This window comes from Podarcis melisellensis (genome assembly GCF_964234715.1).
Source record: "Podarcis melisellensis genome assembly, chromosome: 7".
Taxonomy (NCBI): Eukaryota; Metazoa; Chordata; class Lepidosauria; order Squamata; family Lacertidae; genus Podarcis; species Podarcis melisellensis.
Window position 1 is genome coordinate 79,610,993 of NC_138539.1, and position 25,711 is coordinate 79,636,703.

Genomic DNA, 25,711 nt, shown 5'->3' on the forward strand with positions numbered 1-25,711 from the left:
TTCCCCACCACCCCTGTCCTTTTTTATGCATAATTTAATTCGGATTTCAGAATCTGCCTCCCCCCCGTTCACTGTTGTGCATATTTGTGTTGCATGCATGTATGTGTGCATGCTTGAAAAATATTGGCATTATCTGTAATAATTTTCATTTTTAAGAGTATTACAGGAATTATTTGGGTCTGGGTTTTTGTACATTTATCGATTTCACCCATACAAATAACAGAATTTAAAACATAAATAATATTCTGAGCACAATTGAAATAAAAACTCACTTCCAAAGATTATTAGGCACAGCAAAAACAACACAATAATTACTCTCTGCAAAGTACAGTGGAAACACGATGAATGCCACTGTTCTTCTGGATGTTACTACAGCAGAAATAAACAATGGGTTCCACAAAGTAGCATACTGAGATGGTGGCATTACAATCACCCGTTTTCTTCTTCACATTTATGGCAAAATCAAGCCATTCTGATCCAAAACTCTCTTTTTAGACCCCGCCCCAAGACAATTTTATTTGTCAGCTTTTCCACGAAAAGGTTTAAAAAGCTTTTAAAAAAACAACAGCTCTATACCCAGGAGTCAGTGCACGTGCTGCTTGTTCTCTTATCCTGGCTTTTGTTATGAACAATGGCATTTAACATTTCTGCATCCCGGCCAAATTAGTATTCCTTTTCAGTCAGAGGTTGCAGAAATCTTTTAAAGTTAAAAATACCAATTTTCCCCATAAGGCACCCAAATCCTTACCTTTATTGATAAACTCTGGATGAGAAGTCAGCGGGGCTAGCAGTGAAATACAAGGCATTAAAGTTCCCTTTCTATCTTTCCAAATTATTAACACAAACTTATGTTTCAAATAAGGCAGTTCCCATATTGCATATACTTGTGCTGATAGTTGCAACTCATTTGCTGTTGGGGGTTGGGGAATGCATGCATAGCCATCAAAATTCTGGAAGAAGAGATGCTGTGTTGGGCCCTTCGGGGATATTAGATGCAGGAGGAAATATACTAGCATACTGTTATCAGTTCATTTTATTTGTACAGACTTTAAAGGTTATTTTTTTGGGGGGGGGGACATTCTAGGACTTGCCGATCAGAAGGTCAGCGGTTCGGATCCCCGCGACGGGGTGAGCTCCCGTTGCTTGGTCCCTGCTCCTGCCAACCTAGCAGTTCGAAAGCACCTCAAAGTGCAAGTAGATAAATAGGTACCACTCTGGCAGGAAGGTAAGCAGCGTTTCCGTACGCTGCTCTGGTTTGCCAGAAGCGGCTTAGTCATGCTGGCCACATCTCCCGGAAGCTGTACGCCGGCTCCCTCAGCCAATAAAGCGAGATGAGCGCCGCAACCCCAGAGTCGGTCACGACTGGACCTAATGGTCAGGGGTCCCTTTACCTTTACTTTAATGCTCATGACACAGTTTTCACTAGAAAATCATTTTGGATCGTTTTCTGATTCTAATTTTTTTTGAAGGGCATAATATTACCACTGATCCATTTTTATTCTGCGGAAAGGAAGTTCCCGACCATTTAGAATTTGGGGGGGGAGCCATTAGAATCATTATAAGTTAATAATAATAATAATAATAATAATATCTTTATTGTCATTGCCCCCTCTCGGGGACAACGAAATTACTTGGCTGCTCCAAGTAACACCATCAGTGTACATGGCACTTTTGAGAAAAACATCACTGCCATCCCCGCAAAAACCAGCTCTGATGAGCTAACAAATTTCAACTGTAGGAAAGAAAACATAGAAGGGAATGAGAGATTAAGGCTGGTCTCCAAGGGGACAAGCCATTGCCTTCATAGAAGAGGAAGGGTTTTGTTGTGAAGGCAATTGAAGGAAAAGAGAAAAATTGCTCCAAGTAAGTGTTCTGGAAGAGAGCACTGGGAAAAGGAAGGGATAGCATGCAGGAGGCTTGAGGACAATAAAGAGCAGTAGAACTGGAACACGGTGGGCAGTCATGGAAAAAGTAATCTTCCACTAGTGAATTGATGTTGCTGTCACGTCATCACTTGGCTAATCTCGCCATGGTTTTGTACTAATTCTACTCACTTTGTATTCTTGTACAGTTCCTTCTCCATTCCAAGGAAAGCTGCCCCTTCATATTATCAAGAGAAGGAAAAGCAGTGTCTTGACTAATCATCTAAAATTAACTACATAGCGGGGAGCTGTCTCTTTAATATAGCAAACGAAGGCATAATGAGATCTGCTGTTGGAACTAGACAAATTTCAAACTGGAACAGGCCACACATTATTCATGGTGAGGGCTATTAGTCATTCGAGCAACGTATCTTGGGACCTGATGATGGTTGAAAAATGAGTAATCAATGGATTCTAGGCCTAATTCTCAATGAGGTAGTAAACCTGTATCTATGCTGCGCAACTTCCGTTTGCAGGTGTCGGCTGGCAGGAATGAATGCTCTTCCATGCAAAATAATTCCCCACATATGTCAACTAGAATGCCAAAGGCCAAGATTCCCATCTAACCTTTCTTTTGGCATGCAAGCTTTTTCTGTGTAGATTTTTATTTTTATTTTGCATGGAGAAGCATTGAACTTGCAGGTAGTAAAATCTGAGGGTAGTGCAGCCAAAAGATGGCTGGGTGAGAACTAGGCCACATTTTAAAAGCTTTGTTCTGGATTATCTAGAAACGATGGGTCTCCTTTGATGAGAACAGAAAGTGTCATGGGTGAATTGGCTCATAGGGACACAGGACATTTTCTGCAGAGCATATTAGGGCCATTTGACTTCAGGAGGATATGTTTGTATCACTCCCTTTACTCCAGCAATTATTTTTTTTGGGGGGGGGGGGTTAAAATTTATACCCTGCCCTTCAGTTCTAATTAGCATTTCCAGGAGAGCTTACAACAGGCAATGCAAAATTCCCAAGAATATAATGCAGCAGATGAGTTAGTTTTAGATGGTTAATAAAAACACTGCTTTTCCTTCTCTTGATTATCTGAAGGGACATAATCAAATGAATAACTTTAACAAGGGTTAAAAGGAAATCTTGTCCCAGTCCAGTCATTCCCCCTACCTCCACCCCTGCCGATAATCTGGGGCACCATGTAAATGACAGTGATGTTATGGCATTTAGTGTTCTTGTCAGAGAAGCATTAGGGTTGCTGCTTCTTTTTTGTCCTGATCAGTGGGTGCCACGCTGTAACTGTGACTCACGCTTTCCTTTCTGGCTCAGGACATGTGGTCAGGGCCTGCAGAGCACACGCTGCAAAAGGCACTCTATTTGTAGAAAATATAAATTACAAGGAGCTGGAAGCATGCATGCAAAGACAATTAACATTTTAGTTTACCTATTTAAAAACACGATGACACTGTGGCTGAGAACAGGCATGCAACAGAATGAAGTAGTGTAGCCTTGAGCTGATAGAATCGACTGCAGGTCAGGAGTGCCATTTTTTTAATGCTCTCATGTAAACATTATTATTATTATTATTTAAAAAACATTCCTTCAAATAGAAAATCAACATGTCAGGGAGTTTGCATACTGATTTTCTCCCTGCTGTGCTAGTTACCTGCTTGCAGAAAGTTATTTTTGCTTGTATTTGTACTTAGAGAAGCATCTAAATAGGTAATCCCTCACCTGCAGTTTGAAAGCCTCTTTTCCACTTCCAAATTCTGCTGCCTTCTTCTGTGGCATCTGCCTCTAGTCTTAGATGCCATGCTGTATCCTGAGAGCAGGCTACCCTTCCAATGGACGCTCACAACCTGATTTTGCATGTTCACAATTCCTTGCCATTCTGATATCTCCTGAGAGTGCATTTCAGGTAGTTTCGCTCTACCACACCTGATCCAGTTTCTCTATACTTCAAGCTCTTCTTGCCTTTATTTTTTGAGAAAAGCGTGCTCATGGAGTAATGTATTTTTTTATTATTTTTTTTGCAGCCAGTGGTGTTTGTGTGGATATTAGGAATATAGGAAGCTTTTTTTTTATTTTTATCAAGTCAGCCTCTTTGGTCCACCTCTATTGTTTACAATGACTGGCTGTCCAGGTTTTTGGACATACTCTTGTCCCATCTCTACCTGGATGTGCCAGGAACTGAATCTGAAACCTGCTCTTCATTCAAAGCTGCATTCTCTGTCACTGGCTACAGACTCCCCCTAAAAGATTCTGCAGGCTGCCAAGTTGACTGAGAGTTAGGCAGGTGGCCAATTAATAACAATAATAGAATTGTAGTGTTGGAATACTACAATGCTACCTGCAATAAAGGAATATCTTCTTTCTTTGGCGATCACTTGTAGCCGAGTAAGATTGTCTTCCATAAACATGGTTTTAACAATGAGTCCGTAAGTGACTGTGGAGGCCGATACTGGATCCACACGTCCTTCCACAGTGGGGACATTGGTTTCCAGGCGGGAGTTGATCACGGTGTAGATTTGCCAAGCGTGCCTTCCTCTTAGCACGTCTCTCCCTTGCATCCTGAGTTTGAGTGTCTTCAAAGCCCATGACACCTTTGGTAAAGGCTGTTCTCCAGCTGGAGCGCTCGCAGGCCAGTGTTTCCCACTTGTCAGTGTTTATACCACATTTTTTTAGATTTGCCTTGAGACAGTCTTTAAACCTCTTTTGTTGACTACCGGCATTACGCTTTCCATTTTAAAGTTTGGAATAGAGTAGTTCCTTTGGAAGATGATCCCACTCGGTGGATCATCACCTTGTCGTGGTGAGTGGGCTTGCATGTTCCTCTGACCCTTGCGAGCAAAAGGAATATGCAAGGAATATGCAACTGCCCCATACAGGGATTGAACCTGCAACTTTGGGGTTATCAGCACCACACTCCAACCAACTGGTGCTGCGATGCATTCTAGTCCCTAGGAACAAAGCAGTATATGCAAGTGGGGTGGCAGAGGCACAACTTGGACAAGGATAGGCATTGGGTGTGCAATATTGGCAGTTATAAATGCAACGTCTTTTTTTTTTAATAATTAATTCCTTCTCCTCACGGCACATCCTCACCCCGCAAGGTGGTAGATGAATCAGCTAGATATGAAAGCAGGAGCCCAGGCAGAGTGGTAGCTCTGAAGTTCTTGTTGTACCTTTGCCTGCAGTATAGTAAATTGTGGTGGCAGGGGAGGAGGAAACTGGAAGCATGAATCTCACCTTGCCAAATTTTGCCAAAGTCTGAGGGTATTACCTCACAGGGAGGAAAGCACATAACTGGAAGACTACACTAGGTGTACAACTGATTAGTTCTAGCACTAGGAAAGGTCCGTGGTGTTCTAGGTATAGTTTACTTAAATGTTTCTCTTAACTAAAATTGTCTCTGGGGTCATTTCCACATTTGGCTCTGGTCCAGTTTTGCACACTGTCCCCATGGTGTCTGCATCAAAGTGGTATTTTCCCATTTAATCCACAGAACATTCAGTAAGTGGGAAAATCCCACAGAAATAGGGGGGGGAGGATGTCATTTTGATGAGGGACAGTGTTATATGGATGCTGCAAAAACACACACACACACACACACAAAGTTTCATGCATGAGCCGCACCCGAGCGTTCAATAAACTTCCAGGTTGAAGCCCACTCCCCCTGGTTATTTAGCAAGTTATGATGCAGAATGCACACTTTCCGACTTTTTAATTTTCTTCTATACACAACTAGAAGCCTCCTTAAAGGGTGGGAAATGACTTATACAAAATCCGAGAGACTGTACACTTTTGTGGCGTGTGCTTTAATGAAATGGAAAGGCATGTCATAGGCGTACTACTACTCCTCCCCCCCCCACCAATTGAGGCATGCCGCAGCCTTGGGGCCTTGTCGCAGCTGTTAATCCAGCTTGTGATATGCATTTCACTTCTGCAAAGAGACATGCCAGGAAATACTGCAGCTCTAATTGCACAGTGTTAGAGTGCATGGAACATATTATATTTATTGGGTTATAGTTCTTCCTTGATATTAATAGTCAAAAACAGGGCTGACAAATGGAGGCAAGCGCTGAGATAATAAAACCTCTTACTAGTATTGACGCCATCCTGCTGACTGCCACAGTGCTTTTCCAGGAACACGTTACAGCTCAATTCAGCTAGCTCCAGAATTCATCACTTGTTGAGGAATAATAATAATAATAATAATAGGATACTGTAGAAAACGTGATTGTGCTTATTGTCTTTTATTCAAGCTAGAGCCTTGTCTCTCGTGTGTAGGGTTGTTGTTGTTGTTTAGTCGTTTCCGACTCTTCGTGACCCTATGGACCAGAGCACGCCAGGCACTCCTGTCTTCCACTGCCTCCCGCAGTTTGGTCAAACTCATGTTTGTAGCTTCAAGAACACCATCTCGTCCTCTGTCGTCCGCTTCTCCTTGTGCCCTCCATCTTTCCCAACATCAAGGTCTTTTCCAGGGAGTCTTCTCTTCTCATGAGGTGGCCAAAGTACTGGAGCCTCAGCTTCAGGATCTGTCCTTCCAGTGAGCACTCAGGGCTCATTTCCTTAAGAATGGATAGGCTTGATCTTCTTGCAGTCCATGGGACTCTCAAGAGTCTCCTCCAGCACCAAATGTGTATGGTTAATGTGGCTTTAAAATGTAAAATGAAAAAATATTCACTAAATCACAGGGCAGGTAGTTAGCTAATAGATATAGTTAATGTGATAAAATCGTTGAGAAGGTGAATCAATTAAATGAAGTCAGGTATTCCAAGTGGGGGAGGGAATGGCTCTCAGTGGTAGTCCCAGATGCACATAACCCACAAGAATCACCAACCAACCCAAGGACATGGTGTTGCTCTCCTCTGTCTTGAGCCCTGTGGCAATGCCTATGAGAAAGTGGTCGGCTGTGGAAGTGGAATGGGAGGAGATGGAGAGTTGGAACTGAATGACCTGCCCTGTGTATGGGTTTTTATTGCAGGACCTTTGTGTTTTCTCTGGTCTGAGTCTACCCACCACCCAACATTTCCATATTACCCCATGTTTTCTTACCCTTCATCCATTTCCCACTCAGTTACCGTTTCATAGAGCCAGTGTGGTGTAGTGGTTAAGAGCAGTAGACTCATAATCTGGTGAACCGGGTTTGATTCCCTGCTCCTCCACATGCAGCTGCTGGGTGACTTTGGGCTAGTCACACTTCTCTGAAGTCTCTCAGCCCCACTCACCTCACAGAGTGTTTGTTGTGGGGGAGGAAGGGAAAGGAGAATGTTAGCCGCTTTGAGACTCCTGAAGGGGAGTGAAAGGCGGGATATCAAATCCAAACTCTATTTGCACTCCCTGCCTTCCTCATGAGGTTTTCTTTTTAAAATGGTCATAGATTCATGGACTGCCCAAAACAAGACAATTTTGTTGTCTTCATTTCCTCATCTGTGTCGGGCGATAATATAGTGACCTCGTTCTCAGAAGCTTTAGGAGGAGAAACATCTGTTTTTTGTTTTTTTAAAAGGAGATGGCCGACTTGGTTTGGGGAATGGTGGTTTTTGTTTTTTTTACAGATTTTTTATCGTTTAGATTTTTCTCTTTTCTTGCTGTGAGGAAGCAGGGTAGGGAATTGAGGTACAGGGATGGAAGAGCAAATGATACGATGAGGTCCTGTTAGACTTGCATCAGGAAGGACTGGATTCCAGTATGAACTTTGCTCATGGTTTGGCCTTGGGCAAATCTCTTGCCTTGGTTCCCCATGGGTAGATGAAGATAATAGTTGCCTTGGTAGATCGGGCTATGACAGTATTTTGTTTTTGACAGTGGTTACTCAAATGCCTCCTACAAGGAAGGCACAATGGTGGAGGTTGAAATATTAGAAACCGGCAGATCTTTCATTTATCTGCTATGGCTAATGGCCATGGATAAACATACCCTCCATAAATTTGTCTAATAATTTTTCAGCAGCTGCCTACATTAAAAAAAAAAATCTACAGTCACATTTTGTAGTCATGAATTACGTGTAAATTATGAGCTGCATGAAGTAATAGCTGCTTTTGTCAGACCTAAAGTTCTCAGTCCACCTTCATTGGGTAGTTTGGGTAGTTTAAGTCAGGGAGAACATTTCCATTCACAATATTCATGCCCCTTGTTTTCCTCTGGAAGCTGGAAAACTTCACTAGGGAAAATGCTCCCACTCCGTGATTATTTTAGTTGACCTTTTCCATATTTATTGCAGCCATTTTGAGATTGGAATAATCTAGTGATGGATTGTTTTGAGGCTAAATGTTGAAGATTTGGAGGCAAATTATTAAACATCATTTCATGTCACGCTTTTATCTTTTCATTGTTGTATCTCATTTTCTTACTTGTTTATTTTTAGTAAGCAGTGTTTAGTATTTGTACAGAACAGCAGCCTATAAAAGTTAAAAGAGAATGCACACAAGCGCACACACAGAGGTCAGTTCAGGAGGTTTCTGCTGACAGGGACAACCTTCCTATTCTTTTGATGCATTTTATGTGATGTATATATTATTCAGAGGCCTCTAGTATGTGGTCAATATCAGTCTCTGACTGTTGATTGGTATCGTTACTCCTGTCTGTAAAATCAGCCCAGTATTGATTGATTGATTGATTGATTGATTGATTGATTGATTGATTTCAACTTATTCACTGGCCTATACCTGGAGGTCTCAGGGAGGTTCACAACAAGACGGCAACATATAAAATCAAACCCAAAGCAATAACCTAGTAACTCCCCCCCCCCCAAGCCACATTCTAAAAGGTTGTTGGATGCCAATAAGATCAACCAAAAGGTAAAGGGACCCCTGACTATTAGGTCCAGTCGTGGCCGACTCTGGGGTTGCAGCACTCATCTCTCTTTATTGGCCAAGGGAGTCAGCCTCCACCTTCTGGGTCATGTGGCCAGCATGACTAAGCCGCTTCTGGCGAACCAGAGCAGCGCACGGAAACGCCGTTTACCTCCCCCCCAGAGTGGTACCTATTTATCTACTTGCACTTTGACGTGCTTTCGAACTGCTAGGTTGGCAGGAGCAGGGACCGAACAACAGGAGCTCACCGAAGGCCTGGTTACAAAGGAACGCTTTTGCCTGGCTCCTAAAGGTGTATAATGAAAGCGCCAGGCGAACTTCCCTGGGGAGAGCATTCCATAGATGGGGAGCCATTGCAGAGAAGGCCTGTTCTTGTGTTGCCACCCTCCGGACCTCTCAAGGAGGAGGCACACGAAGAAGGGCCTCAGATGATGAACACAGAGTCTGGGTCAGTTTATATGGGAAGAGGCGGTCCTTGAGATATTGCGGTCCATTATAATAAGGCTTGCATTCTTAGTGCCAAACACACAGTTCCCACACTGTTGTTTATTGTGAATACAGGGGGGCAGTTTGCAGTGGAGAATTGGTGGGTGAAGGAATGGGTAAGCAGCCCATTCAGGCTCACCGGTTACCCTCTGCATTGGAGACATGGAGGGGAGGGAATTCCACCCTTGCTTCATAATGTATAGTTCCACCCTTACTGACAGTGTTGGGAGCTCATACAGAGATGAATACTCAGACAAATGACTTCATTCTCCTTTGTGGCTGCACGGTTTTATAAAGAGAGGGAAGTTTTCCAGGTTGCAACTTGACAAACTCGTTCATTTGCTTAAAAAGAAGATACAGCGGTACCTCGGCTTACATACGCTTCAGGTTACATACGCTTTGAGTTACAGACTCCGCTAACCCAGAAATAGCACCTCGGGTTAAGAACTTTGCTTCAGGATGAGAACAGAAATTGCGTGGCGGTGGCGCAGCAGCAGTGGGAGGCCCCATTAGCTAAAGTGGTGCTTCAGGTTAAGAACAGTTTCAGGTTAAGAACGGACCTCCGGAACGAATTAAGTATGTAACCAGAGGTAGCACTGTAATGGGTGGGGTGGGCATTGTACAGCTATATCAGTTCATCCGTGTTGGAGGAAATCACAGATAAGGAAATGCCACTAACTCTCTCAAAACCTATATATAAAAAAATCTTCATAGATTTAGAATTGACGGAGAGAAATACTGTTTCATTCAGCGCCCAAGCCACCACATTTTTTGTTATTTTGCAAAAGATAGTAGCATAAATGGATTCAGAAGAGGATCGTATTAAATTAACGAAGCACAGGTCCATCAATACTGATCAGCTGAGATGCATTAACTGTTAACATGGGGGTGCATCTCTGTTCTTAAGGTGTCTCCCCTCGCCAGTTCTCTTATTTTCTGGAAACTGAGAGCAAACTACGGGAGGCGCATTGACTTGTAATTGTTTAATGGCTTCTTGAGTGTTGCCAGCCTGACTCCTAGGCTCATGCTGAGAAGCAGCTCTGAGAAAGTGGCTCATCATGGAATTAAGCGTAAGATTGCAGCTTTTCATGCCCCTGCACGCTGACCCATATCTGCGCAATTGCAAAACTACAAAGGCACAGAAGCTATGACTTACCGTATTTTTCGCTCTATAAGGCGCACCAGAGCGCAAGACGCACCTAGTTTTTGGAGGAGGTAAACAAGAAAAAAAATATATTCTGAATCTCAGAAGCCAGAACAGCAAGAGGGATCGCTACGCAGTGAAAGCAGCGATCCCTCTTGCTCTTCTGGCTTCTGGGATAGCTGCGCAGCCTGCATTTGCTCCATAAGACGCACACACATTTCCCCTTACTTTTTAGGAGGGAAAAATGAGTCTTATAGAGCAAAAAATACGTTACTCTGTATATGGTCCTTTTCTGAGGAATACTATGAGAGTAAAAAAGAAGAGCAAGTTGGTTTGTTGGTTTTTAATCCCTCCATAGATCTCTTATGCGGACCATTGCCCTGGTCCTATCAGCCGCCACCAGTGTGGTAGAGTGAGAGTGGGAAATATTTGGCATTGTTCACTTAATTAAATACGTTTTGATTAGTCATCACTATTAAGAGCACACAAAGTTCCTATTAGTGTTCTTTAGACATAGGCGACATTTTTTTCCGTGGTTCATTTGGAATATGACGATGAAATGTGATCTAATTTGAACAGTAATTGTTTGCGTTAGATGTTGTACCAGTACGAATTATCTTTTGTGAATAAGAGTACAAAGTGGGGCGGAATCTCTTTGAGCATCTTACGACCTTGGTTCTCTCTCGAACTGAATGTTGTCAGATTTCTGCTGCATAATGAAAAGCATTATAAATGCTTCTTGTACACCCAGTGCCAGGGATGGAAATTTATCTCTTCCCCCTCTCCCCTTTTTTGCACATTGAGATAAGTAGACCAGAGGAAACATCTCATTAGCTACATCAATTCTGGTGCATTATAGAAATACTTTGCACCAGGGCTTTTTTCCAGCCGGAACTCAGCAGAACTCTGTTCTGGCACCTCTCAGGTTGGCGCCATCGCCATTCTAAGAGAACAAGGGAGGTGTTCATTTCTAGAAAAACAGCACTGCTTTGCACACAGCTAAAGAACTGTGGCCTATCTTGACTGGCACAGAGGAAAAAAGGAAGTAAAAATGGGAAGATAAATAAAGTGATACCCATATTAACTTTCAATCACTCTAAGAGGCACGGTATAACTCTAGTTCCAGTCCTGGTTGCTCCTGCTATTAAGGTGGGATGCATTTTATAAACAAACAAATAAATACATTTACTGGTGCTTGTGGATGTGGGCTTTTGCTCTGGCATACAGTACTGTCGTTGTCACACTGCAGAAAGCAAAAGTTATTTCTATATTATTAACAGACGTGAGAACGTAGTATATCTAAAGCTACTTCAGGAAATAATGAGAAATTTCTAGGATGTTTTCTTTCAGAAGTTGTTGTGATTGCTTTTACTGAGGACCTTATGTAAGACTCACCCATTCCCCTCCCTGCTACACCCCAGACTGGCGTAGCACAGTGGCAAACAAACAGAGCTACAAATCAGGAAGTCCCTGAATCTTGCATCTGCTGTGATTTTACTAAGTAGCCTTAAGCAAGCCACTCTTTCAGACTACTCTCTGCCCCTCCCCACCTGATGAACCAGTGTGGTGCAGTGATTAGAGCATGGGTAGGCAAACTAAGACCTGGGGGCCGGATCCGGCCCAATCGCCTTCTAAATCCAGCCCACGGGCGGTCCAGGAATCTGTGTTTTTACATGAGTAGAATGTGTCCTTTTATTTAAAATGCATCTCTGGGTTATTTTGGGGGCATAGGAATTTGTTCATTCCTCCCCCCCAAAAAATATAGTCTGGCTCCCCACCAGGTCAGAGGGACAGTGGACCGGCCCCCTGATGAAAAAGTTTGCTGACCCCTGGGTTAGAATGTTGGACTAAGACCTGGGAGATCAGAGTTCAGATCCCCACTTGATTTACCTTGGAACCTGTGTCTGCACTAAATCAAGTGACAAGGCTCTTTGTTTATTTATTTATTTATGTTGCGGGTGGCGCTGGGGTCTAAACCACTGAGCCTAGGGCTTGCCGATCAGAAGGTTGGTGGTTCGAATCCCTGCGACAGGGTGAGCTCCTGTTGCTCGGTCCCTGCTCCTGCCAACCTAGCAGTTCGAAAGCACGTCAAAGTGCAAGTAGATAAATAGGTATCGCTCCAGCGGGAAGGTAAACGGTGTTTCTGTTTCACCAGAAGCAGCTTAGTCATGCTGGCCACATGACCTGGAGAAACTGTCTGCGGAGAAAACGCCAGCTCCCTTGGCCAGTAAAGCGAGATGGGCACCGCAACCCCAGAGTCATTCGCAACTAGACTTAACTGTCAGGGGTCCTTTACCTTTTTTGAGTTACTTTATGATCTCAGTTTAGCAGCCAGTGGCTCTTTTGTTAGGAAAAGTTAACAGCTATGGTCCCACGAGGGGCTTAAGCCCTTAAGTACAACCAAACCCTAAGCACTGTCATTATACTCTGTTGCCACTCTGGTTAGCTTTGAATCTGGAGCAGAATGCTGATTCACTCAGGGCTGGTTCAAACATTTATGTCTGTCCTTTGATGTCTGCAGCACTGGGTGATGGTTCCCTTGCACAGAAGAGCTATAGTAGAGCTAACACTTCTGGCAGAACTTCAATGTCTTCCTCACATTCAGTGCTTCCCAATGGAGGCAGTTCACACATCCAGCTGCCATCAAGTGTTGAACCACCAACCAAAGGATGAGAAACCCAGTGAGATAATACATGTATGGACTAGTTTCTCCCAAAATTCACATTAAGGAGGGGACTTTCAGTAGCAATGACCCCACACTAGAATACTTTGCATTATGAATAATGGAAGATACAACTTTTGTAATTACTCAGTAGCTATGACTTGGATCTCAGGTGTTTTCTCTGTGTATGTAAAAGGGTGGTGCTTGGCAATGCCCCCCTGCCGATATATACCCACACCAGCAGCTGTTGGCAGGGTGGTGTTCTCTGAATGTCCAGCTCCTGCATTACAGGGAGGGGTGAGGCAGTGGCGAGGTCAGTGTGGTGCAAACACACTGGCAGGAGTGCATGGTTAGCTCCATTGGTGCTTTTGCACTATGCTGACTTTGCTGCTGTATCACACACACACACACACACACACACACACACACACACACACACACACACACCTCCCTGTAAGCAGCAGTAACAAAGGCAGTAGGCCGTCAAGTGAGCACCGCTACCCTCCCCTGCTGACTGCTCCTGCCTCACACCGTTCCCAAGTTTGTGTGTTTTCAGTTCTGCTTCCTGTATGTGGAGTTTGTTGACTTCTTCCTTATTTAACACAGGCACAAGCTTAATTGGCTGGAGCATGCACACACAAAAATCTGCACAGTTATTCACACCCAAGTACATTTCCTGTGATTATGTGTTATATATTGGATGGGTCTGCCTATATTGAGGCTTTCAGCTTAACTATGTGCAACCCACACCTTTCTTTTCTGTGTTTCCTTGCCCCCAATGGAATTGATAAAATAATTGACTCCCTGTGTGTATATGTGACCTTTAAGTTAATTGCTTGTCAGCCCTGCAAGAATGCAACATTTATTTATATAGATATTGCCTGCGATTTGGGTGGGGGTGGGCGGTTGATCTATCTATCTTTGCAGTGATAGACTTGGCTTTGGGCAAGCATAAAAAGACCAATGGTCTTCGCCAACAATTGCCCCTATATCATCATTATTGCATAACTGCTCCAGCACAGCCTTGCACAAGTGTCAGGTTACTTTATAAAATGGGTTCTGTAAGTGTAATTCTCTTTAGTTCATCAAGGTCTCTGATTTCCAAGTGTATTTTTAATAAGAAAAGTCTAGATTAGATAGTTGATCTCATTGTCATTTAGAGTGAACTGTAGCTTTATAAGGTTGTCTATTTACTTTATTTAGGGTCAAGTTATGTTCAGAAATGGAGAGAGGATGGGGACAATCAAATTTACACAGTTCCAAGGTAGGTGACAGATATTTATTTATCCATTTGCATTTATATTATTGTGGTTTGTAAAGCATGCGAATATGAGATGCATTTGTCCTAATAGCCACTTTGCACTGTATAGTAGGTTGAAAGGAAATTAACTGAATATGTGGTAATAAAACGTGGCAGAATGCCCAGAAATAATGGGTTCTCCTTTTTGTCAGTGGGGTGGGGGAATGCATTGTGTGAAACTCTCTCTACTTTGAGGCTGGCCTTCTTTGCTTACAAAAATACATGGCAACCTACATGTGATCGGGCATACAGATTGGATAAGTGTGCTGAAAATGTATTTTATAGAAATAACATGTGCTAACCTCTTGTCCCGCCTGAAAAGTGAGACATATTTAGAACTTAGAAAATGAGAGCTACTGCTCTAATAAGGCAATTTCTACTGGCTTACTTTCCTTAAAGCAATAAAAAAATAAATTTTAAAATATATTGTGAAACCTAATCATTGATGAGGAATTACAACAGTGCAGTGACTTGGGTTAGTTCCAGGCGTACAGCTTAACTCCTCCCTTGTAGAGAGGGTTTTCATGCTCCAGACTTGATCAGCCAGCTTCCTCATGTCTTCCCTGTTAAGCTATATATTCCTTGAAACATTTCATAACATTTGGATTACTGGGGGGGAAAAAACCTTTTTTTGTTACATTCTCACAACATGGTTAAAAGATCGTACTGAAGGGTTTTTTATGATCAGATCATCAGGGCTATCAATTGATTACATAACTTTTAGTTGCCTGAGAACACAATCCTATGCATGGTTCCTTAAAACTAATTCAAACTAATTTGCACGCTCTCTCTCTCTCTCTCTCATACACACTTCCCTCTGAAATAAAATATCAAAGGCCAAACAAAACAAAACTTAGACCCATTGCAATTGGGCTTCAATTGGGATGTGGAACTAAGTGCTTGTCCACACTTCTGTCTAGAAGCATAGGTCTTAGGGGTTTCCCCCTTTCCTGCTCCTTTCCCGTTGTTTAGCGATAGATAGGAACAAATGGCAATCTGGAAAAAACCTGAATTGCTGTCTCCTCTGATTAAGCATCAAAGAATGGTTTTCCCCAGGGGGAATCAGCAGGCAAGACGAAGTGTGGATAACCCCTAAGAGTGTTTTGGATGCAGGGAGTGTGGCTCTACTAGTTCTCTTGGAGTTCTCGGTGGTTTTCAGTACCATCTACCATGGTTCCCTTCTTGATTCCCTGGCTGGGTTGGGCCTTGTGGGAATTGTATTTCGGGGGATCTGGTCTTGTATGTTGGACCGTGTCCAGAAAGTGGTTCTGAGTTCTGCTGTTTGACACCAGAGGCTTGGCTTGTGGTATGCAAGAGGGTTCTGTTCTGTCTCCAGTGCTGTTTAACATCCACACAATATATACTGGGAGATGGCATTCAGAGTTTTGGAGTTAAGAACTGCCAGTATGCTGATGACGTTTGGCTCTATTGCTCCTTGTGCAAAGATAAAAGTTGATACCCTTGAATGTTGCCGGGTGGAGTGGATGAGAGTGAATAAGATGAGAATAAATCCAGGCATGGCAGGTTTGGAGTTGTCTTGGGAACTGAGATTCAGCATGTTCTGGAAGGGGCTTCATTGCCCCGGAAATAAATGAAATAGCCTAGGTGTGTTTCTTGATCCTATGTTGTCCCTGGATTCTCAGGTTGTGGCAGTGGCAAGGTGTGTTTCTGCAGTTACATTTGGTGCACCAGCTGTGACCTTTCCCAAGTCAATCTTCTCCATGTTACCCACAACCCACTCCACACAGAGCTACTGTGGCGTTTGCCTCCTAGGATGGGTCATAAGGAAAGGGTTAAAATAGGTGTGATGTGATTGAAATGCAAGGGGGGAGTAATAGATAGAGAGGGAAGTTTTGAAAGTCAGTTGAGGTTTGGGAGTTGAGGAAGGGAGAGGGAGGAATAGGCAGTGGGTTGGTAGAGTTGTATTGTGAGAGGATTTGTTAGGTGGAGTCAGATAGATAGTTGGGAATAATCAATTTGAAGTTGTTAGGAACTAAGATTAAGAAACTGACAAGAGAAAAATTAACTGAAACCATAAGCTTGTTCCAGCATGTAAAAATAAACTTGATTATTTGTTTATGTTAACAACTGACTGGACTCTGTGTGTCCCCGTGAGATACGGGGTGGTGGCAGCAGAAAAAGCAATCGCAGTGGGCGGCACAGGGTCAATAGACCGTCAAACGTCCGGGGGCCCTGTGTGTGATCGCCACAGCTACCCTTGAGGAGCAACCACAAGCTTCAGTTGGTGCAAAATGCAACAGCTAGGCTGCTAACCAGTGCATGATATCAAGGTAATGCATCGCTGATACTGAAAGATCCCTATTTCCCCCTCTCTGCTCAGTTCAAAGATCTCATATGAGGAGCAGGTCTAAGAGGAGGATCAGTCAGGAAGCAAAAAATCTAGTATACATATAATCTTCAGTCGGAAGCAATTGTTTTCAAACCTATTGACTGCCCCTCTTTCATGGAAATATGCAGTTGTTCTCATGGCATCCCCATGAATTTCTGCTGCACTTGCTGTTCCCTGGATCATGGCCAAAGGCTATGATTTAATTGAGTCCCACATCACAGTCTGCACTTCTCAGCTATCAGAAAATGGAAATACTTGCACTCACAGATCCATGTCTTTTAGAGGTGACAATGGTATATAATTGCATGCACGCTTCATTGTTAAGTATGTGGTTGGTTAGAGGTTACTGTATTTTACTTAGGCCTTCCTGACTTCACTAGACTTTGCAAATTCCTTTATTTTTTTATCAATGGCAATTTGAAAATCCGTCTTTGCTGGAATGTCAATGGCTTGGCTGGGGTGGAGGGAATTTCATATGGTAAGTGCCTGGTAGGAACAATTTTAAGTACCGTACTTGCTTCCTACCATTGTATCTCTGCTACCTATTATCTGTTTCTAGTGGAACTTTGTCACAAAGATGTGGTTGTTGCAGTTCCATTGCAATTTCATGTGTAACAAAATGTATAGAAAGCTTTTGCTTTCTAAATGAAATCTTTTGAAAAAGCTTGCATTGTTTGAAATCTTTGGAGCTCACTTATCTTCTTTGCTAGTATATCCACCATGTTAAAATCTGCACCAAGACGTTCATTCCTCCCTCTTTTTACATCGCTAACAATTTCTTCCTTGAAGCTTTTTTTTAAAGCCAGTTTTCCTTCTGGGCCTACAGCCAAGTTGATAGGGATGTATGAAAATATTGTGAATGGGCTTTGATTAGTGCTAGTTAAAACCCAAAAGATTTGGAAGAGTTTTATGTAGATTCTGCCTGGAGGAAATTGAGTACTATTTCTGTGCATGGAAAATAATTAGGTAGAAAGGATGGGTGACTGTTTCACACGTACATGAATATGCGCTTGCTTTCTTTACAAGGGACTGGCAGCTCAGTATGTGAAGCCACTCCATTTAAAAACAATGTCATTGAGGTGACTTGAAAGTTTGTTTTGCAGTGCTAAATCAGTGATAGCCAATGCCTCAAGACACCACTCGTCATTGTGAACTAGCCCTTAATTGCACCATCTTTTTCACTAGCTCTAGGTATATGTAGTTTGCAGATCAGGAAAAAAAGCAGGAGTCATTATTCAGACGATTTGGAGAAAATTGATTTTATTTCAGCTACAGTGGACGCTTGGGTTGCGAATGTGATCTGTGCGGGATGCACATTCGCAACCCGCAGCACCGCGTCTGTACATGCGCAGGTTGCAATTCGGTGCTTCTGCGCATGTGCAAAGCGCAATTTAGCGCTTCTGCACATGCGCGACCCCCAAAACCCGGAAGTAACCTGTTCCGGTGCTTCCGGGTTTCGGCGGGTCCGTAACCCGAAAAAACATAACCTGAAGCATCTGTAATGCGTGGTATGACTGTAATTGAAAAATTTGTACAGACATGATATAGCTTGCTCTTGTTAGTTATTTTCTCCTTTTTACATCTCTCATTGCTTCCCTAAAATAAATGCCTCCAAGGGTTTCTAGTGCACTCAAATTGGCTCAAATACTATGCTGGGTTTTGTTTTTTTCTTTAGCAAGTTGGAAAGCAGGAGAAAAATCTGTTCATTTCCCTGAGTTCTTCCATCATTGCATATTGATCACAATCCAGCACAAAGTCAGAAATGCATAAGCTCTTTGAAATAAATTGAATTAAGTGTTCATTTGTGCTAGATTGTGGCTAATGTATTAAAGCTCACTCCAGTCTATGCCTTCACAATGTAAGTACAACATACTGCCTTTACTACATTATAATAAATACATAGGACAAAAGCCAAAAGTCATGTACTGCCCACTGATTTGGGTAGGGCTTTTAGCATGCTTAACTTCCTCTGCACTTCCCTTCAGACTTCATGTCTTGCGAAAACTCTTTCTGTATTGTGCTGCCTGCTGAAGGTATGGCTGCCATGGAACCCTCCAAGTTGCAAAGCATTCTGGAAGTTGTTATTTATTAAATTTATTAAGTTTATATACCTCCCTTCATCCAAGGATCACAGGGTGGCTTACAGTATAAAAACACAAAAATGCATAACATAATAACAAACAAAACACAGACACACATGCACACACAGCTTAAGGCCACAAATTGTTTAATTAGCCAAAGGCCTGGGAGAAGAGGAATGCTCTTGTCTAGCTGGGGAGAGCATTCCACAAATGGGGAGCCACTGCAGAAAATGCCTGTTTGTATGTTGCTGCCCTCTGGGCTTCTCGTGGAAGGGGAACACAAAGAAGGGCCTCAGATGATGACATCTGGGTCTGTTCATATGGGGAGAGGTGGTCCTTGAGGTATTGCAGTCTATATTGAGTTATATAGAATACAGTCACAGTTGACCCTGTGGCAAACTGGGCCTCCTAGGTTTATTTTTTGAGATGTGTGAAATCATACCATGCACCCAACATTTCCCTACAGTCAGGGCTGTCTTGAGCAAAATTATTGACCTTTTTTTAGGGCAGGCATGGCAGAGCTGGACTGGCCAGCCACCTCAGCAGCAACAGAGGAGCCCGAGGTGGCGGCAGCAAGCAGAGCCCAGCACAAAAACAGTCGAGCTGTGCTGGTCCCAAGGGTTAACCGTGCGGTGAGGTCTGGGTCCAGTCCGAGGTCGAGGGTGCGGTATGGAGGCTGTCCGTCAAAGCTGAAGCTGGGTCCAAGGCAGGGAGTCGGGTGAGGTCAGGAACTCTGGCAGAAGAGCAGACAGGGTGCAGGCAGGAACAGGCTACCAACAATGTTGTTCCCGCAACCTGGGACTGGGGCTGGCTGGCTTTTATCTGCCCCTAGGCATAGGGCGGCCCCGCCTCTCCTGGCCTGGAGGCAAGCACTCCTCCTGTGGGAACTTAGTTCCCTCCGCCTCTTCTACCCTGAGCCTCTGCAGCTCAGGAGAGGCTGGAGGGTTACCGGACCCAGAGGCAACCTCAGTTTCCCCTGATGGGGCTAAGAGTGGAGCACCTGCAGGCAATGGGTCCTCCACCCCCTCAGGAGCCAGAGCAGACTCAGCTGGTGCCTGTACCTGAGGATCCAGCACAGGTGAGGACCCTTGAGGCTCAAGCTCCAGCCCCGGCTCAGCTGGTTCTGGAGGCGGGGGAACCTGTGCAGACTGGGATTCCTCAGGTTCAGCCTCCAAGTCCAAATCCCAGGCCATCACACGAGCCCAAGGCTCATGTGAGCAGCGTGCACTGGGCAGGCCTCTCAACCGGGTGGGCCTCATCAATCCCAGGTATACAGGAGAGCAGAGCCAGCCGGCTGCCTCAGTGCTTCGCTTGCCCGCAGCAGAAGAGCTGTGGTGCTCCGACAGGCTCTGCCGGACTCCAAATCTCGGCCCCGGACTCTCGGCTTGGCGCCCTGGTGCCCCGCACCCCTAGTGCCTATGGGTAAGACGGCCCAGCCTACAGTGAGGAAAGTAAATAGTGGTTCACTGTAGAGGAGGTTTTTCCATCATTACTTGTCTTGCACTGCAGAAGCAGTAAGCGGCAAGCCAGAAGTACAATAAGTAGCTCAAAAAACAAAGTAATTAAAAGAGAGAGAAAGAGGGATACTAAAACAAAATGTAAATACTGCCCTGAAATGTACGGGTGGTGGTAAAAAAAAGTTAATAATTATAATAATTAATAATAACAACATTTTTTTTAAAATAAACACTATTTTTTTCAGTTTCATTATGGCTGCATTATCATTTTGCTTAAATTTATTTTAAGCTTTATTAGAATAATTATTAAGGAGAAGATAGTCTGTCTATAGGTATAGAAATATTAAACATAACCAGTGTTTCGATACAGTAATTAAATAAAAAAATGGCATAAGCAGCTGGGATAGCTCAGTTGGTAGAGCATGTGACTCTTAATCATTCTGGAAGTTGTTTAAATTTATTAAGTTTATATACCTCCCTTCATCCAAGGATCACAGGGGGGCGGGGTTTTACAGTATAAAAACACAAAATTACATAACATAATAACAAGCAAAACACACACACACACACAGCTTAAGGCCACAGATTATTTAATTAGCCAAAGGTCACGGGTTTGAGCCCCACATTGGGCAAAAGATTCCTGCACTGCAGAGGGTCGGACTAGATGACCCTCGTGGTCCCTTCCAATTCCACAATTCTATTATTCGTTAGCCTTCTATAAATAAATGAATGTTATATAAATGTTTAATGCACTGTTGCTGCATTAACATTTATAATGAGTCCAATCAACTTGTTTTGATAAAAATGGTAAAAGGAAAAGGAAAAAGGAAAAAACAAATTCTATTTACTGGCTCTTTCGTGCAAACAATAGTCCTTAGAGTAGCACACTGGATAAGCATATTCATGAAAATTGGGGTGGGTATCTCTACCTCTACAGAATGCGCCACTCTGAGAAGCTGCCACTGAAACTTTGATAAATACACCTCCCTGATCATACGTTGCAATTTGCTCCTGTGAGTAGGGGAGCAATCCTGTAGCACACTCTGTTGGGATGAGCGGGTTGATTAGGATCCAGCAACAGGTTCCTGGCTAAACCAGGCTATGCTGGCTTAACTCCCTCATCCCCAACTCAAGCAAAGATCCAACAGTCCATCTCTCCCATTGCAACCCAACTGGGATCCAGGCAGCTTAGTCAAACCTGGCAGATTTTATGCTGATGCAAGCCCTGAAAAGGCGATATTCTGGGTGTGTGGCAGAGGCAGGACCAGAGTGGGGTCATTCACCTTGGTCGTGTGACCTGGCAACCCTGTGCAAGTTAACTCAAACACTATTTTAAAACATTGTTGACTCAACTTACACTGGATTGCTTTCTGTCAACTTCTTGAGTACTGTATAGGATTGATTCCTGTATCACTTGCCCAGTTGAGACAACAGTTGGAATGTAACTCTTATAAGTCAAATATGCTGGGTGGGAGGGGACATGGGTGGCGCTGTGGTCTAAACCACAGAGCCTAGGACTTGCTGATCAGAAGGTCGGCAGTTCGAATCCCCGCAGTGGGGTGAGTTCCCGTTGCTCGGTCCCAGCTCCTGCCAACCTAGCAGTTCGAAAGCACACCAGTGCAAGTAGATAAATAGGTACCGCTTCGGCGGGAAGGTAAACCGTGTGCTGCTCTGGTTTCGCCAGAAGCGGCTTAGTCATGCTGGCCACATGACCCGGAAGCTGTACGCCGGCTCCCTCGGCCAGTAAAGTGAGATGAGTGTCGCAATCCCAGAGTCGTCCGCAACTGGACCTAACGGTCAGGGGTCCCTTTAACTTTATCTTATGCTGGGTGGGATCCAGTGTTTCTGGCCCCTACTCTTCCCACTTAAACTTTACAACTAGGTAGGAGCAGGTTGTTTATTTTTATTAAATAAATAAAAAAGTATAATTCTCATTGAGAAGTCCCTGCCTTGAAACACTAGGTTTTGCTAAACAGAGAAGTGACCACACACACACACACACCATTAACTTGCTATTTTCTGTTGTGTGCGATGGTGGCATTTTTTTTATTTATGTAGCATTGAGCATTTTAATAGCAAACTGAAAAAATTAAGACTTGTGTTGCTTCTCATTGTGTAAATATGGACTCCCTATGCAGAGCCGTGAGAGGGGAGCCTTTCCTGTCATTTTGACTGTTCAAAAGGTCAGCATAAAAAATGTTCTCATACAAAGGAGTTCTTGTCTGACTTTGCTAATGTGACATTTGAAGCAAAGTTGTGACAGTGTGATGTGACAGCAGGCTAACATTGTCTAGCATTAACAAATAGCATGAGGTCTGGCTGTGAGAAGGAAGCCATTTGCAGACCAGTCAGTCTCATCCAAATGTCAAGGAGAAGAAAAAAGCTCATCCTAATATATGCGTACTTCAAACAAAGCCCTTTGAGCAACAACCCAATTGATATTGGATTCTCCCTTTAGTAGAAGTAAACTAGTTTGGATTCAGATGCATGTGCTTCTACCATGCCTTGAGTTAAAAAGCCACACATGCTTCCTTTTATTTACATGTGCTCAAGTCCTGTTTTAACATGCGCATGTCTAGCTGCAGCATTATGGGCTGATTGCATGGGAGCAGTTACTGTAACAGCGTGTCAATGATCGTTCAGGAACTGGTGACTGCATATACTTCTCCTGTATTTGAGAGGTCAACCAAGCCTCCAAGTGACCAACCCGCAGGTTGTGTAGATGTGGTTGTAGCTGCAAAGTTGAGCAGCAGACCCTTCTAAGGCATGTATTGGATCTTGACCCACCAGCCTCTCTTAAACTTTTCCCCCTCCAGGCCATGCTTTCAGAATAAATATTTGCTTGCACTACACCAAATTTTTATTAATAAGAAATACATTGAAAAACATAAAGACCACAACTCCTAGCAGTGCTTGATTAATAACATAGAACACAGCTATGGGACATCCAGAAAATATAAAACAGTGCAGCTACTACATAACAACATGCATCATTCCCAAAATATAATATTGATTGCCTTAGAATCTTCCTTCCATGCTTGCCATCCTTTCCTGCCACACCTGAGTGGCACACCTTTGAGAACCACTTGATTACAGCCTCCTCTTTCCTATTTAATGTGTCATATATCATGGTTAAAAACTAGGGCTGTGCACCCATCAGCATGGTCTTTTTCTCATTGCTACTGCTTTTAATTTGTTCTCATTGTTGCTTTTTTATGTGCTCTTGTGTTATGTATTATCAGTTGAGGTTTCATTGATGTATTTATTTTATTTTGTTTCCTGCTTGTACATTGGTTGCTTCGGGTACTTATTGAGAAAGTGAAGGGAGTAAAATTGAATGAATGAAACATCATTGTCAATTCTTTGTGGCATCACGGGCCATAAGAGAGATAAGGAGACTACATTGTTGTTGTTGTTGTTGTTATATTTATTTATACCCTGCCTTTTCCCCCTGACAGGGATTCAAGGTCGCTTACATATAAAACAGGAACAGCTAAAAGCATAACAACCTGTTGAATGTATGCCATATGCTTATTTTTACATTTGTGCTCCTTATAGTCCCCAAAAACTTCAGAGTCTTGAGTTGCCTCTTCCTGTCAGAGACCACCTAGTGGGTGTTTTCTGTAGAGTAAAGGTAAAGGGACTGCTGACCATTAGGTCCAGTCGTGACCAACTCTGGGGTTGCGGCGCTCATCTCGCTTTATTGGCTGATGGAGCCGGCGTACAGCTTCCAGGTCATGTGGCCAGCATGACTAAGCCGCTTTTGGTGAACCAGAGCAGCGCACGGAAACGCCGTTTACCTTCCTGCTGGAGCAGTACCTATTTATCTACTTGAACTTTGACAAGCTTTCAAACTGCTAGGTTGGCAGGAGCAGGGACCAAGCAACGGGAGCTCACCCCGTCTCGGGGATTCAAACCGCCGACCTTCTGAGCGGCAAGCCCTACGCTCTGTGGTTTAACCCACAGCGCCACCCGCGTCCCTTTTTTCAGTAGTGTAACACTTCCTTATATCCCATAGATTTTCTGTAGTATGGTGGTTGCCCTCCCTCACCCTTGCCCTTATTTTCCCTCCCTCGCTCTCTCCTGGCTCAGCACTGTGCTTACTCATCCTTCAAATTTCATCTGTTCTCTCTTTCTATATCCCTGGGACCTCCTTCTGCTTGTTCCTACACCTTGTGTTTTACTCAGATGCAGGGAGTGTCTTGGGAGTCTTCCAGCATCACTGCCGTCCTGTTGCATCACTTCTTGTTGGTCTGAATAAGCAGCCTCTGCATTCTTCCAACACTTAAACCTACCTTCTTCTTGGAAAGGAGAAGAAAATATAGCTTAGCTACCTAGTCTCTAAAAAAAAAAATCTAACTTGGGGACCAAGTGTCAACAGATAGATTTTCAGCTAACAGACCAATAAATGGAAATGACTTCTGTGCAATCTAGTCAATGGAAGACGTTTGATCTAAGAATTTTTCTTCTTCTTAATTTTTCTATGCTTTCAGTTAAGAAATAAACTACATGTACATTACTGTGTCTGTATTCGCAACCGCATGAGGTCCTGGCTGTTGCTTTGTGAATTTTGAACTGCTTCCGTTTGAGCTCAAGTATCCATTGCATCTAATATGTTACAGCCAGAAATAGAAGAGAGAGAAAATCATTGGCGCTGGCATAGCATTTTTACGTATCATGGGGACCAGATGGCTAGGGTTTTTCTAGCTGCATATATCCAAATACTCGTATTGTTTCAAAAGATTAGGGTGAAGTTTTCAGGCTGTATAAATAGTTCCTGGGGATAGTAATTATAGCTGGTATCCCCATAAACTTGGAAGTCCCTCAATATATTTCTTAGCAGGACTCTTGTGTTGGGGTTTACTCAGCAGAAACCTCCAGCTGGAACACAGCCATACTTTAAATGGCCTGTCAGACTGAATTTATTCGTAGAATTGGCTTTAGGCTCTTTGTACTAGGCAAAACTCTGGCCTTCTCTAAATGCATGTTGTTGATCTGCAGAAATCCACTTCCTGACTCCTCTAGCTATCCTACAGGAGTCAGCACTATACAGAACAGTTCTTACTTCCGTTGTGTTGCATGTCAACACTGTACAAGGAGCCACATAGACTGCTATAACTGGAGAAATTTAGCAAAGAGAAAAGACTCGGTACTTAACATAAAGGGTGATAGGTGGAAGATTTCATTGTTGAAGCTACCAAGTATTAAAGTATTCAGTGTCCATTAAACTGGATCCTGATTAGAGGAGAGTCCTGCTATCAGAATATATGCCAACAGGTAGAGTTAATAGTATTCATGATCAGCAGCATATTGTGACAGTTCATTAAGACCCTTCTCCCCCCCATGCTCCAAATAGTTCATAATTTAATTACAGTAGTTTTCCTTCAGTCAACTTATTTACAATAGTTACAAAGATGAAGCAAGCCTTGTCTTTATCAATTTAATTTCTTCTCTTTCGTTCTCTCAGGCATCTGACTGGGGAGCAATTCATGTAGAAATAGCTAGAACTAGCAAATTTATTAACATTTCAGGACCAGCTGACAT

General features: G+C 43.3%; 1 protein-coding gene across 1 annotated transcript in view; it reads left to right on the forward strand.

Annotated features, from left to right (window-relative positions):
* GABBR2 (gamma-aminobutyric acid type B receptor subunit 2) overlaps positions 1-25,711 on the forward strand; it is a 293,156-nt gene that overhangs the window by 138,889 nt on the left and 128,556 nt on the right. Inside the window, exon 8 of the mRNA XM_081920031.1 lies at positions 14,183-14,243. Within this exon, the coding sequence (XP_081776157.1) occupies positions 14,183-14,243 (61 nt within the window). The remainder of the gene's footprint in view (positions 1-14,182; positions 14,244-25,711) is intronic.